At 40.3% G+C, this 13693-nt stretch overlaps 3 protein-coding genes and 1 non-coding gene across 6 annotated transcripts in view; 2 read left to right on the plus strand and 2 right to left on the minus strand.

The window, feature by feature from the left end:
• galns (galactosamine (N-acetyl)-6-sulfatase) overlaps positions 1 to 4133 on the minus strand; it is a 20834-nt gene extending 16701 nt beyond the window's left edge. The window contains exons 1-6 of one of the 3 annotated variants that reach the window (XM_039794232.1): positions 3965 to 4132; positions 3547 to 3670; positions 3185 to 3259; positions 2944 to 3046; positions 1489 to 1632; positions 654 to 720 (exon numbers count right to left, since the gene is read on the minus strand). In XM_039794232.1, the coding sequence (XP_039650166.1) occupies positions 654 to 720; positions 1489 to 1632; positions 2944 to 3046; positions 3185 to 3259; positions 3547 to 3670; positions 3965 to 4081 (630 nt within the window). In that variant the 5' untranslated portion in view covers positions 4082 to 4132. Of the gene's footprint in view, positions 1 to 653; positions 721 to 1488; positions 1633 to 2943; positions 3047 to 3184; positions 3260 to 3546; positions 3671 to 3964 lie in introns of all 3 variants that reach the window. The other 2 variants (XM_039794233.1, XM_039794234.1) reach the window with 2 other exon arrangements.
• Positions 4134 to 4556: 423 nt separating this feature from the next.
• Positions 4557 to 8273, plus strand: trappc2l (trafficking protein particle complex subunit 2L). Its single transcript, XM_039794238.1, has 5 exons — positions 4557 to 4645; positions 4944 to 5116; positions 5915 to 6002; positions 7944 to 8023; positions 8106 to 8273. Exons 1-5 carry the CDS (start codon positions 4613 to 4615, stop codon positions 8149 to 8151), a joined length of 420 nt encoding a protein of 139 aa, XP_039650172.1. The 5' UTR covers positions 4557 to 4612; the 3' UTR covers positions 8152 to 8273.
• Positions 8274 to 8304: 31 nt separating this feature from the next.
• On the minus strand, positions 8305 to 12056 carry pabpn1l (PABPN1 like, cytoplasmic). Its single transcript, XM_039794235.1, has 6 exons — positions 11812 to 12056; positions 10680 to 10806; positions 10057 to 10124; positions 9862 to 9968; positions 9638 to 9725; positions 8305 to 9002 (listed from the first exon to the last, which is right to left on the minus strand). The coding sequence occupies exons 1-6, from the start codon at positions 11881 to 11883 to the stop codon at positions 8673 to 8675; spliced, it is 792 nt and encodes a 263-aa protein (XP_039650169.1). The 5' UTR covers positions 11884 to 12056; the 3' UTR covers positions 8305 to 8672.
• Positions 12057 to 12477: 421 nt separating this feature from the next.
• trnag-ucc lies at positions 12478 to 12549 on the plus strand. Its single transcript has one exon. It is a non-coding gene; the product is annotated as a tRNA-Gly (tRNA).
• The last annotated feature ends 1144 nt before the right edge of the window (positions 12550 to 13693 follow it).

Here is a 13693-nt window from a genome sequence, read left to right on the forward strand (position 1 = left end):
AGTGTTACAACACTGTCAGTGCAGATGTTGAATGACTTACTGTAGCTTGATTCACACAGCTACTGTAAGGCAGTATAAAATAAATAACCCCTTTCTCACCTGCATACAACGTACTAATTCTCAACATGTTTTGCCTTTGATTCATTTTCCAAACAGTCGGCCACATTAATAACAGCGCTACTGAAACCAGTCTAGTTCCATAAGACATGCTAATATGAGCTTTACTAAGCTCATTCTTGACAGATCCATCTTCTTGTGATGACAAGGTACACCTCCCAAGCATGCAGTGTGTCTCTGCATGCGGCTTTTAAACCTTTAGGGACTGACTGGGAGGGACTGACTGATGTAGGCAGCACAGATAATCAAGACGAGTGTGTGCAAAAGTCAACAATACTTCTGCTGGTGAAAAGGACAGGAATGATCAAAGGCCAAAATTTATTTTAATTAATTGTGCTTTTAACTTGTTAAATAGATGATTTATGTTGTTGTGTTTTTATGATTTGGTGAGCTATATTATTCTATTCTAATAATTACTTTACAAAGGAAACTGTGAAACACATATTGGGTGTACTTAACATACTCTGCTCTACTGAAAGGGCTGTCTCATCTGAGATCGAGACAGCCTTAGAAAGGACAGGTGAGCCTAAACTTACCAGCAAGTAAATTTGCGTGAGGTTGGACTCTCCAGACTTCCTGTCAATCTTAAACTCCTCATAGTATCTGGAAACAGGTGTGTTGACATGATTCATTAAATAAATCATTATAAGTCAGCCATCATCACATCTGAATACCTGCTGAACCCACACCATGTCATTTCTCCTCTGCTTAACAGCATAAAATGACCTGATTGTATTGTCAGGGCTTTCAATCTCCCTCTAAATTGACCGAAACTACTGCAGGCAATATCATTAAGACAATGGAAGCAAATTTCCCTCTTGCGGACTGTGTTTGCAGGAGATTTTTGGTGAAAGAAATATCTCGGAAGTCTCAGCAGAGCTGAGCAGAGGGAACTGTTATGAGGTGTTGCTGAAGCGTGGCTCGGCGAGCAGAGAAGCAGTGACAGGCATCTCTCTTTCTTACGCTTCACTTCCTCCAGGTGTCCTCGCACACAGCCAACGCAACCTGCCGTCTCTTGAGGACGTGTGCGTCGCTGTGTATATGTGTCTATATGCGTGTGTACGTCTGTCCGGGGCCCAGGTATGCAGCGCTGATTAAACCCACGGCTAAGCGAAAAACACGCCCGGCTGCCAGTTCCAATGACCCTGAATACACATATGGCTGTTTTGGGGAAAACAAATGGGCGGAAAATGGAATACACAAGCACAGCTGGTACAGTGAAGGAAGAGGAGGGGAGAAACTCAACTCATCCAGAGGAGCAGCCAGCCAAACTATTCCACTGAGTCACAGGGGAAAGGAGATTTTTATAGATTTTCAGCCTCTGTTTCTGTCTGCTGTTATGTATATCTGAGTGCTTGTGTGTGAGACAACCTGCCAAGCATCTCAGAGTTGTTGTAGACAGGGATGTTGGGTCTGATGTTGCTGTTGTAAGGGCCAAAGTGGCAGTCTGGTGCGCCAAACCATTCATCAAAACCCTTCTCCAGAGGCAGGTACTGCGGCCTGTGGCCCAGATGCCTGTAGTGACAAACAAAGTGCACTCACACACTGTAAGATCAATGTGACTGAAGCATCATTCTGCATGTTTAAATTTAGACCATTAATACAAATTGCATATACTTGTGCTACTATACACCATTTTCTAAAGCAAAACATCCTTATATTCATGTTTGTTTGCAGTTGCTACCTTTAGGCTCTCCTTGGTTTCCAAGATATTTTTTTAAAGTAGTCATACGTAGGCGCATTACTACAGAGGTCCTGGGCCATTATCGGGCCGTTTTTTGGCAGTTTGCAGATTATCTGTATTGGCGTTTTATAACCAATAAACAATTAACAACAATTAATTAAAAAGTGCGCTACTTTGGCTCCGCTACAGCTCTGTGTCTGTTCCTCTGCGTCGGTTTCACTCACCACTGAGTCTGACTTAATGTCCCACCCACAGCACTATCTGTCTATCTTTTACTGTGTATTATGTTGAAAGTTTCAAATTTATTAAATCATTGCTTAAAACAGAGATCTTCAACAGGAGGTCTGGGACCCCTAACGGGGCCTCATAGTTACTGAAGGGGGGGCCTCTAAATTTTTGTAATTGTTTGAATTCTTCACATGAATCCAACATATTATTAGCAAATATAAATCAACATATTTGTCAAGGAAAAAAACCCAATGATGATGTGCTTACTATCCACACATACAGTAATCCTAAGGATTCACTGTGACACATGTATGTAACATTAAAACATGATTTATAAAATCATGCCAACAATTCTTATTTTAATAGCTTAGTATTCTTTGCAACAACAAAAAAGCTATGTATAAAGGCCTTAGGCCACCCTACATGTTATTGTTGGCTCAGTTTAATATGCAACTTAATTTAATACAATATGTGTAGTAAGGGGTCCCTGCTCCGTCTCTCTTTCAGTTAAGGGGTCCTTGGCTTAAAAAATTTTGAAGACCCCTGGCTTAAAGCATTTAAACAAAGTTTTGTGTTGGAGCTTGTAACATTCCAAAATCTTAATTTTGACTTAAAGATTTTCATGGTCACTATGCATATCGGTTTCAAATATCGGTTATCGGTTTTATTAACTACTAATAATTGGTATCGGTCATGAAAAACCAGCATTGGTCGACAATCTAGACAACATTTAGTACAAAATTAGTGTGTAGTGTGGAAAATGATCATCAGGAATGTTAAATATACATGATTTGTAATAAATTGGCTAAAACATGCAAATATAACTTTCATTTGTGGAATTAATTCAGCCACCATCACAAACATCAACCTCTTAAAAAAGGGGAACCTGGATTACAGAAACATAAAGAGCTCACCACTTGCCAACTATCTTGCTGACATAGCCCTTTTTCTTCAGCATCTGGGGTATCAAAATCTCATCCTTAGAGATTCCTCCCACTATCTCCTGTGGTGTGTATGCTATAAAGAAAAGGTCAAAAGGTGTACAAAACATTCCATTACTTGCACACTGTACATTATAGACTAAGTAATGAGAAACCTGCAAGAAATAATTTGCAGCTGCATAATTTGCACAGTAAGGATGTACTGAGAGTGTACCGTTTCTGGCGTGGGCATTCGTGGTGTAGAAACCGTTTCTGACAGGCAGCCTCCCGGTGAGAAGTGCAGCTCTGGCTGTCATTAAAATGAAGAAAAAAAAAAAGTCATTAGGATTTCAGTGTGTTGGTCTTGCAAATTATTTTTTTACTGGCAAACAAATAGAGTCAAGCATGCACCAAAGTCACATACATAAGAGAGTCATAGAGTACTTTGGTTTAAAATTAATAAATTAGGTGTTATTTCAACATTTGAATGATTTGACAATAAAAAAACAGAGAAGTAGAAGGTGAAGAGAATTAAACAGCTTGAAAAACAGGAACTGCTGGTTCGGGTTCTTTATCAAACATTTTCAGCTGACTCACATGGAGAACAGAGTGGGTTCGCAGTGTAGAAATTTGGAAGCAGCATGCCTTGAGCAGCCATGGCATCCAGGTTGGGAGTCTCTTTAGACGGCTGGCCAAACACCCCCAAGTCCCCCCAACCCATCTGAAGAGAAGAGGGAAAGAATGGAGAGTTTATACCCAAAAATGTGAAACCCAAGCAGAGACATCACTGTGTACAGCTGCAATGCTCAATGGCACAGTGGCACAGTGACACAGGGTAGGCCTACTCCTCAGTACCCACAGACAAAGACAGAAAAGGAAATTGAGAAGTAAAGAGACAGAGAAACATATTTTGGACGGTCACTCACTCATCCACTGCTCAAACAGAACTGTGCTGCTGATGTGATAAACTTAAGTCACAAAGACACACATTATACAACATGAGAAAATAACTTACGTCATCCATGAGCATGATAATAATGTTTGGAGATGAACCATTTGATCGCATTTCTGTCAAGGAACAACATATTATTGCACAAAAGAGAGTAAGAGTTACAGTAGACATCACTCGCATCGCTGTGCTGTGGTCATGTGAGCAACACCAACTTCGAGGAAGTGTTTGTTTGCCTTCGTGCGGGTCTTCAGCGCAACGGTTGCGCATACATATTAGAGGTGTTTTTTTCTTAAAATTATTTGGGTTTTACATTCATTTTAACTTGATTGATTTTTATTTCGTTGACCTGCGACTTTACTTGTGGTAACGTCATATATTAAATCGTTAAACTGTAAATAACTGTAAAATTGTTCGTTGATAGTTGGTGCATTCAGTGACTTCTGAGAAATGTTGTACGTGCGATATATTGTTGAAACTCGGACGGAAAGAATAAAAGATTGGACCATGTAACAAAATACTTGTAGTTATTAAAAATTACAAACTTACAACTAATTTATAATGAATCAATGCTATACATAACACGGCTTAAACACACGGTATGTATAATATATAAAAAGCACGTACTCAAATCATGTTTCGTCTTTATGGCCAATTTTCCAACAGTATCTGAATGCAGCGTGTCACCTGACAGCTCAGAGGAGGAACACTAACATGGCGGTGTGTATAGCAGTGATCGCAAAAGAGGTAATGACTGCTGTTGTTAAACGTCCCAGGTTTTATCCGTAACCTGTCTTTTTAATGTTAAAAATAGTGCCCCTATCCTTATAATCGTCTCTAAGCTAATGTCAGCGGTTTCCGTATGCCAGAAGGCCCAGCAGGTTGAAACAACTAAACAGAGCTAACGTTAGAGCTAACAACATTAGCATTCTTGGCTGCTGTTCCAATTTGCTGCATCTGTGTTGTGTGCAAGTGGTTTAGCTAAGTGTGGTGCTTTTAAATGGCTCATTGTTGTGTGCCTGTACTCTTGAATGTCCATTCCCAGAACTACCCGCTGTATATCCGCAGTGTGCCCACTCAAAATGAGCTGAAGTTTCACTACACAGTACACACCTCTCTGGATGTGGTGGAGGAGAAGATTTCCGCAGTGGGCAAATCTTTGGGAGACCAGAGAGAACTGTACCTGGGGCTGCTCTATCCCACTGAAGATTACAAAGTGTATCCTTGTTTTTGAAAAGGTTAAGGGTTGGGAAAATCTCACAACAGTGTTCCTATATTGAAAAACCTGGAAAACATTGGAAAATGGAATTTGAAAATTGTTATTTCCAGGCCTAGTAGGTTACTTGAAAGTCATTGAAACTGGTTTCATTTTTTCTTCTTCAATTCTTTCCAAAAGGGTAAAAGAGGAAGACTGCATGTACAATACATTGACTCATTATTTCCCCATAAGCATAAATATCAGTTAGATTATCCGTGTCTGATGGCATGTCTGTAATGAGAAAAACAATTAGGCTACTTTATCATTTATACCATAACTTCACAGAATGTTTGACCATTAAACTTTGGCCTAAATTCATTGACAAGTCCTGGAAATCCATTGGTCAAAATGTGTAGGAACCTTGCCACAAGACAAGTGCTCCAGGCACCTTACTTATCTTTTAATTAGATCATCATTCTTTAACAGGGTTTAGAGTGTGATCTAAGGGTGATTATCTTTTTAACAAGATTGCCTACACATCTTTATTACATCTGAAGAACATACATGCATGTACACACCTCTACTAACCAAGAAAGATGCTGAAGTCCTTATATATGGCCATATTTGACATGTAGACTAATGCATTTCTCTTATTCTTGTTGTAGAATGGTTTATGTCTGGATGTTAAGTGTATGTGAAATTTTTAAAATGTGTGCTATAAAATAAAATGGTATCTCAGTCAGTGGACCTGGAATCCCTGCACATACTGTAAATAGTATCTTAAAGGGGAAACCAAATATCCTTGACTGGTGAACTAGATATGGGTATGTTACCAACTCCAAGGTGAAATTTGTCATTGTTGTGGACTCATCAAATACATCATTACGGGACAATGAAATTAGAAGTGTAAGTTCAGCCTAAATTGATCCTACTGCATGTCTAATCATAGTCCAACACAGCCCAACAAGCAAAAAGCCACATTTGCATTGTTTAATACACATCTACAAATGTTGTTCTCTGTGTGAGGATATTGATTTAGTTATACAGTATATATGTGCAAGTGCTGAATTATACGTTGTTGTCCTATGCCTCGTCTTAGATTTTATGAACCAATGTAAAAGTAATATCTCAGTCTCCCACAATGTTTCACTGTAATGCTCTGATGGCTAAATGTATGTAAGCTAATTCCAGAAAACAACAGAACTCCAATATTGTCAATGATTTTTTGCATGTGCAAAGAGCTTTTCTACATTTGCTAAGTGCAGTTATCTGGACGATTTAGTCTAGTGCAGAATCCTTACCAAGCATGCACATCATGTTTTATACAAAGAAATATCAGGAAATCTGAATTTAGGGTGTGCATGCACACATAACCCCACAATACAATTTGTGATGTGCTTGTTGATTGTCCTTTTTTCAAATCTTTTTATTCTTTTGGGCAGTGTAAAAACAGGATGGCAATGTCTGGAGCATGGACATTACAATATTGTAATGTATTGGAATATTTACTATTCCAAACCCACCCTTTCCTGCTTGACAGTACATAGTAATATATAAACAGAAAAAAATAAAGAACTTGAAATGATACAAAATTAAAATACTAAATTAAAATAAATAAGGATACTAAAATGAATACATTCCATGAGTCCATGAGTAATGATTGGGGGAAGAATAACAAGTAATAAGTAAAAAAAATAATGGTAACAGTCTGCTTATCAAAACTAGTAATATGTGTGTATAGGTATCAAGATGTTATGCTGCACACTATAGTAGCAGGTGATATTCCAAGTATGAGTGAGTTATAGATAAGGTACGTAATATCAAAATATGAAAGGAAAATAGATTTAAGTATAAATTAGTAATGGTATATATGGAAGGGGGGGGAAAAGGGGGTTACGTTATTATATCACAGCAAAAAGTGTGTCTTGAGATCATCTCAAACTGATGCGCGTGCAATGTCCTGTAAGGCTACACTCACACCGCAAGTCTTAATGCTTATTTTGGATTTTTTGCTCAGATCCGATTTTTTGTTTATATCAGATTAAAGTGTGAACTGTTTGCGGTTTCCAGCGGACCCGCATGCGCAAAAGAAATCAGACGCAGCACGCTGTTGCACTAAAGTTAGGGAGGTCATGGAGGAAGTAAGCATTTTCGCTTTTATTTCAAAAGGTTTGTGTAATGGCAACCACAACATTAATGAGCAGGTGCTGAGGAGGAGAACGAAGAGAAAGAGCCAAATTGGCTATTTTGGCCTTTTGCGGGGTTCTGGCTGCAAATATTTTCAAAAACAGAGTGGTTACGGTATGATCCTTCTAGTTTTGATTGAAGTATCTCCCCATACGCTAATTAGGTCTAACACCTCACTCTCCCTTCATTGACTTGCTCCATCACCGTTCTCCATTTTGTAGGCCTAGTCAAGTTTTTAATTTTACTGTCTGTGTCTAGGGCTAACTCCCGCCGGTGCATAATTGTGACAAATGTCGATGTAGATTGACGTAAAAGTCGCATCACACCCGCCTTGGATGTTCACACTGCGGCCATATATGGAAGTGGTCTAAATTGGATTTGAAAAAAGAAAAAATTCTGATCTGGGCCACATTTGCCTGCAGTCTGGACGTAGCCTAAGCTCCCTTCCTATGCCTTGTCCCAAACGGACATTTGTAGTTTATAATGGGCTAAAAAGGAACACCGTACTTTATTCACTTCTTCACAGAGCCTCTTAGTGTGTTTTATCATTTCACCCATCTTCTCTGTGGGAGAGGATGCACATTTGAAGAGAATGTCATCTTTCAAATGGGGTTGTAAATGCAATACTGTGCTTGTTCATTTTTAACATTTCTTTTCCAGATGTTCAGAAAATTACACAACTCCTTTACTGATGTAATGTGCAACCCATTCCACAATCCTGGGGACACCATTCAGTCCAAGTGAGTTTATCCTCGACTTGATATTCCGACAGATTTGCAATCACTGATATTTTCCTAATTTTAATTGTTAACCTATCTCCAGGGCCTTCGATGGCATCGTATCTGGAATGATGGTACAAACTGGCTGACATCTCTTCCACCCCATTGAGTCTCCACTGTACAGAACACCCCAAATCCTTTTTTCTTTTGTTTACATGTTGCCTTGATTATTGAAATGCACAAGTAATAAAACTTCCATTGTTGATGCAAATGCACATGCATGTTATTTTACTACAAATGGATAACTGGATCATAGTTTTATTTATTCACTTACATAGCAAGTTATACATAGGGAGGATTTATACATTGACATTGCAGGCAGCAACACAATACAGTTGCATCAGTTTGTAAAAACAGGACGAGATGCAACTACATACCAATTTGAGGATTGTCCCATGCATTCACAGCAACATAAGCTTATAATGCAACCCCTCTGGCCCCAGTCTTCACATCTCTTGAAGCACTGATGCAGGGATGCAACTTAGAAAAGGTATCTCTTCTGTCCATTCTGGCTCTCTCATGATACTCAACTCAGTAATGCCTGGACAAAAAAATCTTTTAAAATGATCAGTTCTATTCGCCCACTTTAGTATTTATGCTGTGGGTAGTGCTAGCGCTGTTGAGGGTAGTGCTGTCCGCTCGACCCTGCCCCCAACTCCTCCGACGGTGGGGTGATGAGAAGAAGACATGGGTAACGTTTAGGCATCTGTTCTTGGAAGTCCATGTGTCCCCACTGTCTCTTCCCCACTGGGGGGCCTCCGTAGTAAGGGTGAGGCGTTTGATGTTGTGGCCTCGTCGACTGGTACCGGAACCTACCTCGGGAGCTGTTTTGGTATCGAGGTGGACGGTAACCACGGCCTCTGCCTCTGGTGTGGCCGCCTCGGTGTCCTCCCCGGTCTGTGGTGCTGATGCCTGGCATGTTGGTCCTCTTGGGCATGACCTGCAAGCCGCAGAACACTTGTTTTTACTGCACTGTTTAGGATGATTGATTAGGGCAAAAGATCGCATTTATTTAGTAACACAACAGAAAAAAAAAAAACATGTCTTGAAGCATAGAAAGACAAGTACAATTTATTCACATCTATGAGACCAGCTCAAAACGAGGAAAATAAACTAAACTGGTGCTGGGACTGGTTTGCTTAGAAAATAAGTTATATCTAGAGGGACTATTAAGTCAAGCCCAAATTACAGGACCTTTTGGGTTTGTTTCTACTTCCAAACAGAGATTGAGGTTACAGTATATGCAGTAGGCCTACACAGGACCAAATGGTATTTCTCAATTTAACAGAGGGATAAGGATGAATCATAAGTGCTAAAAATTGCAGGATATACAGTATATGGTCATAACTTCAGCTCTTCCAATCAAAATCTCACCTAAAAAAACAAACAAAAACACCACCAATTCATATCCACATGCACATACCGGACCATCCATCCTAACATTTAGTGTTAGTTAGTAATACCCAGGGTGCTGTAAATGGTGTGCAATCACTGAGATGTGACTGACAGTTGTGAGTAGCTAACTAGTTTAAGGGTTTTCTCTAAAAGACTGACATGTAGTGTAATGCTCCTCACCTTAAGGACTCTTCCTCTGAACAAGGTCTCATGCAAACCAATAGCACTCTGCACAGAGTCTCTATCAGAGAACTCAATGTAAGCAAAGCTGTGAAAAGGGTTTAGAAAAAAAGAGACAGACAACAAATAAACTTTGATGCCAACATGCTCAAGAGTTACATCCTATGGTCAAACCGTGTCGGGTAGAATAAAAAGTATAAACTGTATGCACGAGTTGAACCCACCCCTTGGGATGGCCGGAGAACCTGTCGCACAGGATCGTAACCCGGTTGACAGGACCACAGCCGTTGAAATGGATCTCCAACTCATCTGCAGTAGCACCATAGTCTACCTGGGATTTGTTCAACAGTGTGTCAGATCAGGTGTGTGAAAAAAATAAATAATAATTGCTCAGTATGAGGAAAAGACACAAATCTTACATTTCCTACATAGACTGATCTGTTGTCTGCGTCTATCCTCTCCTCGGGAGTCATATTGTAGAAAGGTCCTGTGGAGGAAACGCAAACAAACTGCTTTTGTGCATGCAATAGGAAGGAAACACAGGCCTACACAGGGGGGGGGGGAGGGGGTCACTGGTGAAATGAACACTATGATTATTTTACAAACACATCTTATCTCTTGCATCATCTTTCATAATACACATCTCATAATCTGGCCCCCCTCTGACCGCATCTCTGTTCTGAGGAGGAACCGAAAGGGAGGAAGGGGCGGGTGAAAGGGATGAGGGGACGCACACGGGCAGAAAATAGCCACAGGCAGCCAGGAGGACCCTTCTGGTTCTCTGGAGCTCACTGCTTCGTCTCATTGGGCAGTGATGAGGCACATGTGAACACTGTTGTGACCACAGTGAAGCATCCCAGGTGTTTGCCAGATGGTGAAGGATGCAGCTACCTCACCTGCCTGGAGGCTGCAATGCTGCGCACACCTGGCTAAAAATAAGCGGTTGAGGTTTCCCAAATGCATAATCAGTACTTAGCTGTACACCAATGTGACACAACAACAAACCACAAGGTGGGTAAGTAGACGCACGGGGCTGTCTCACCAGGCAGAGAGCTGCTGGTCAGAAGCTGCATGTCTACAGCATCACACCTCTCCTCCTCCTCCTTCAGTCTGTCGGTCTCTTCTTCCATCTCCAGCTCCTGAACTCTGGCCTTGATGGCCGCCAGCTCCTGAGACACACACAAGCATGGGAATCACAACATGAATTCGCTGGGGCTTTAAGCAAAATAAAACACAGAAAATCAGACTGATGACAAAGTAAAAGGAATACATGAGAACCTCCAACACTTGAATGAATAAAGAGCACAAACATAATGGATGAATATGCTTTCATACAGGGCATAACGGGTCACTGAATGATAAGAATGAAAATGATGTGAATTATATGCGGTGGCCTTCAGAGTCAAGGGGGAGGTGGGATAATCAAAACACTAAATAAGTGAAGATCTTTCAGATGAGTGGTGTTCCCTCAAACCACGTGTAGAGTCTATGATGAGGACCAATAATGCTGTTCTGGTGGCACAACATCTTAAAGTACTGTAGACCTTTCCTTTATTTAACACCCATCCAGGTATCAATAGTGATTTAAAAACATGCAGAGTTGTATTTTTATTGATCTGCTTTGCAATGAAATTTTTTTTCCCTTTGAAAGTATCGGTTTGATAGGCTATCTGAAAATGAAATGACCAGAAGGTATGGACTTGGACAGAATTTACTTATTGACACAATTGTCTATACATATCTTGTGAATAGCTTATTCAAATCAAACATTTTAATCAGTGTGTGATTTGATTCGGCCCAGACACAACTGCTAGTGTAGCTGGCCTGAGGTTTCAGGACAGCTCGGTCTATACATTAAACAGGGTTTTACCATCAGTGCCTGAACCACAATTCAGAACCACACTGTGTCCATAATACTTCAACCACAACACGCAGTGCGCCTGATTGGCTCCAAGTCACTCAGCATGTTACATGGGAGGCAGCTCACTGATGTCGTTCTTTATGAACAGAACGTTTATCAGTGATATGTAACGACACCACATAGCATAGCTTAGGTTTGCGCTTGTTTATCCAACGTCACAAATGCTCTTTTGTTAGTCCTATTGTACGTGCGTACAAACTAACAAACGGGACAGCAGCACCCTTTTTCATTCACTTTAAACGACGATACCCACCGGGTCCTCGGCGAAATGTTCTCCGATAACCTCGCCCTCTAGGTAGCCGTACTCCAGTAGATTTTCCGCCATGCTCACTGGTCAAACATGGCATCTGCAAAGCGGACTGCAGCTTGCCCAAACCGCGACAGAAAATAGGCTGTCTCCCGCAGGAAGGAAACAGCGTGATGGTTCACAAACGCGACACCTGACAGCATATGAGGTAAGCTAATAGATATCACCTGTGAATGAGACTCGCTGGATTGATTGACAGCGGCGCCCACGTGAGAGAAACGCTGGATGAGGATGTCTTCCCCCCATTGGCGCATCAACAAGGAGCCCTCCCCTTCTGTGCCCCTATAGTAGCCATCCCTCTCCCCACCTCGCCCCCATGATTTACAGTTCGAAAATTACAATGGTAGGATTTACGGTAAATGGTATAATTCTTCACAATACATTAATTCGTTCAATAAATTTGGTTGTATTTAAAATGACATGGCATTTCTAAAAATGGTGTGTTGTAATCCTTGGGTGTCATTTAAACTCACCTCTGCTCGCTCCTTAAGGAAAGCTGTTGATATTTGCATGCTTCCTGACATTTTGCCACGTTATAACAGAATAAGTACATACATTAATGATGCGTTTTGTTTTCAAGTGTCCCAGTAAGCCGTATCACTAAGCCAGCATGCGATGGTGGTATAGTGGTGAGCATAGCTGCCTTCCAAGCAGTTGACCCGGGTTCGATTCCCGGCCATCGCAAACATTTTTAGCATTTTGTTGTCTTTGTACTTGTACTTCCTCTGCACATTGACAATAAAGTTGAATCAAATCTAATTATTTACACCCATGCTTTTCCTACTGTGACAGGTCAAGATGTTGCCTTTTTCAGTGTAGGTTTCCTACACCTGAACATAGAAAACCAAAAACCTTCTGACTTTAAACCACGGGAAAAACATGTAATGAATAAATGAAAATGAAAGCCGCTATGCAAACAACAAAATAACTAAATAACCCAATTCCAAAACATGATGTGACAATTATTGCAGGTTTTGACCACAATACTTTCATAATGTAAAATGTGAAAACAGAGGAAATAGGAAACGAGTTTAGGCTACTTAATCAATGTGCAGAGTTTATTTATCCATCAATTTTTTCCCTTTTATTTTCTTTGGTAGGCACTTTATTTTTGGTGTTGTTGGGCAAAAAAATCATAATAATATTTTAGCATATCGTAATTCAAGTGGTCTGAGAGAAAACTAGACTTCTGCACCTTCTCTTGGCTCTGTATTCAGCTTCAGAAAATCTATCCATCAAGGGAGACTTTGGTCAATTACGGGTCATTTTAGAGAGAGAGAGTGTTCTTATTGGCTGTTTGCCCATGCAAGAAGATGGGAGAGGGAGAGCTGCAGGAAGAGGTCTTACTCTACTTTAAATTCTGGCGGGTTTTTTGCATTCTACTCACTGAAGATTTTAGAGTTGTATTCCTTTCTGTCTGACAGTATCTGCTATAGTTGTTCATTAAGGCTACATAATGTTTATACTGAGTGAATTATTACTCATAATAACGCTATAATAACTGTTTTATGATTGCACCATTCCATTTAATGGAAATATTCTAGATGTCTTGTGCATTTTCTACACATTTCTCTAAATTCAGTCCGACATATTTGGCATCAATGAAAATATTGGGATCTCCAAAATAAGTTTGAGTATAAAGGAAGTTTTGCTGCGCAGCATGAGTCTGTAATGGCTGACTCACCGGGCAGGTAAAAGAACCTGGCCAGAATGGTCAATATATGTTAGATCAAATTAAAATTTTATTGAGTAGAAGATATGTGAACTCGTTTGAGATACACTGTGTATGAATATATGTTTTTAAAGCTTCTTTCCAATTGAAAATACT

Source organism: Perca fluviatilis, chromosome 3, assembly GCF_010015445.1.
Source record: "Perca fluviatilis chromosome 3, GENO_Pfluv_1.0, whole genome shotgun sequence".
Taxonomy (NCBI): domain Eukaryota; kingdom Metazoa; phylum Chordata; class Actinopteri; order Perciformes; family Percidae; genus Perca; species Perca fluviatilis.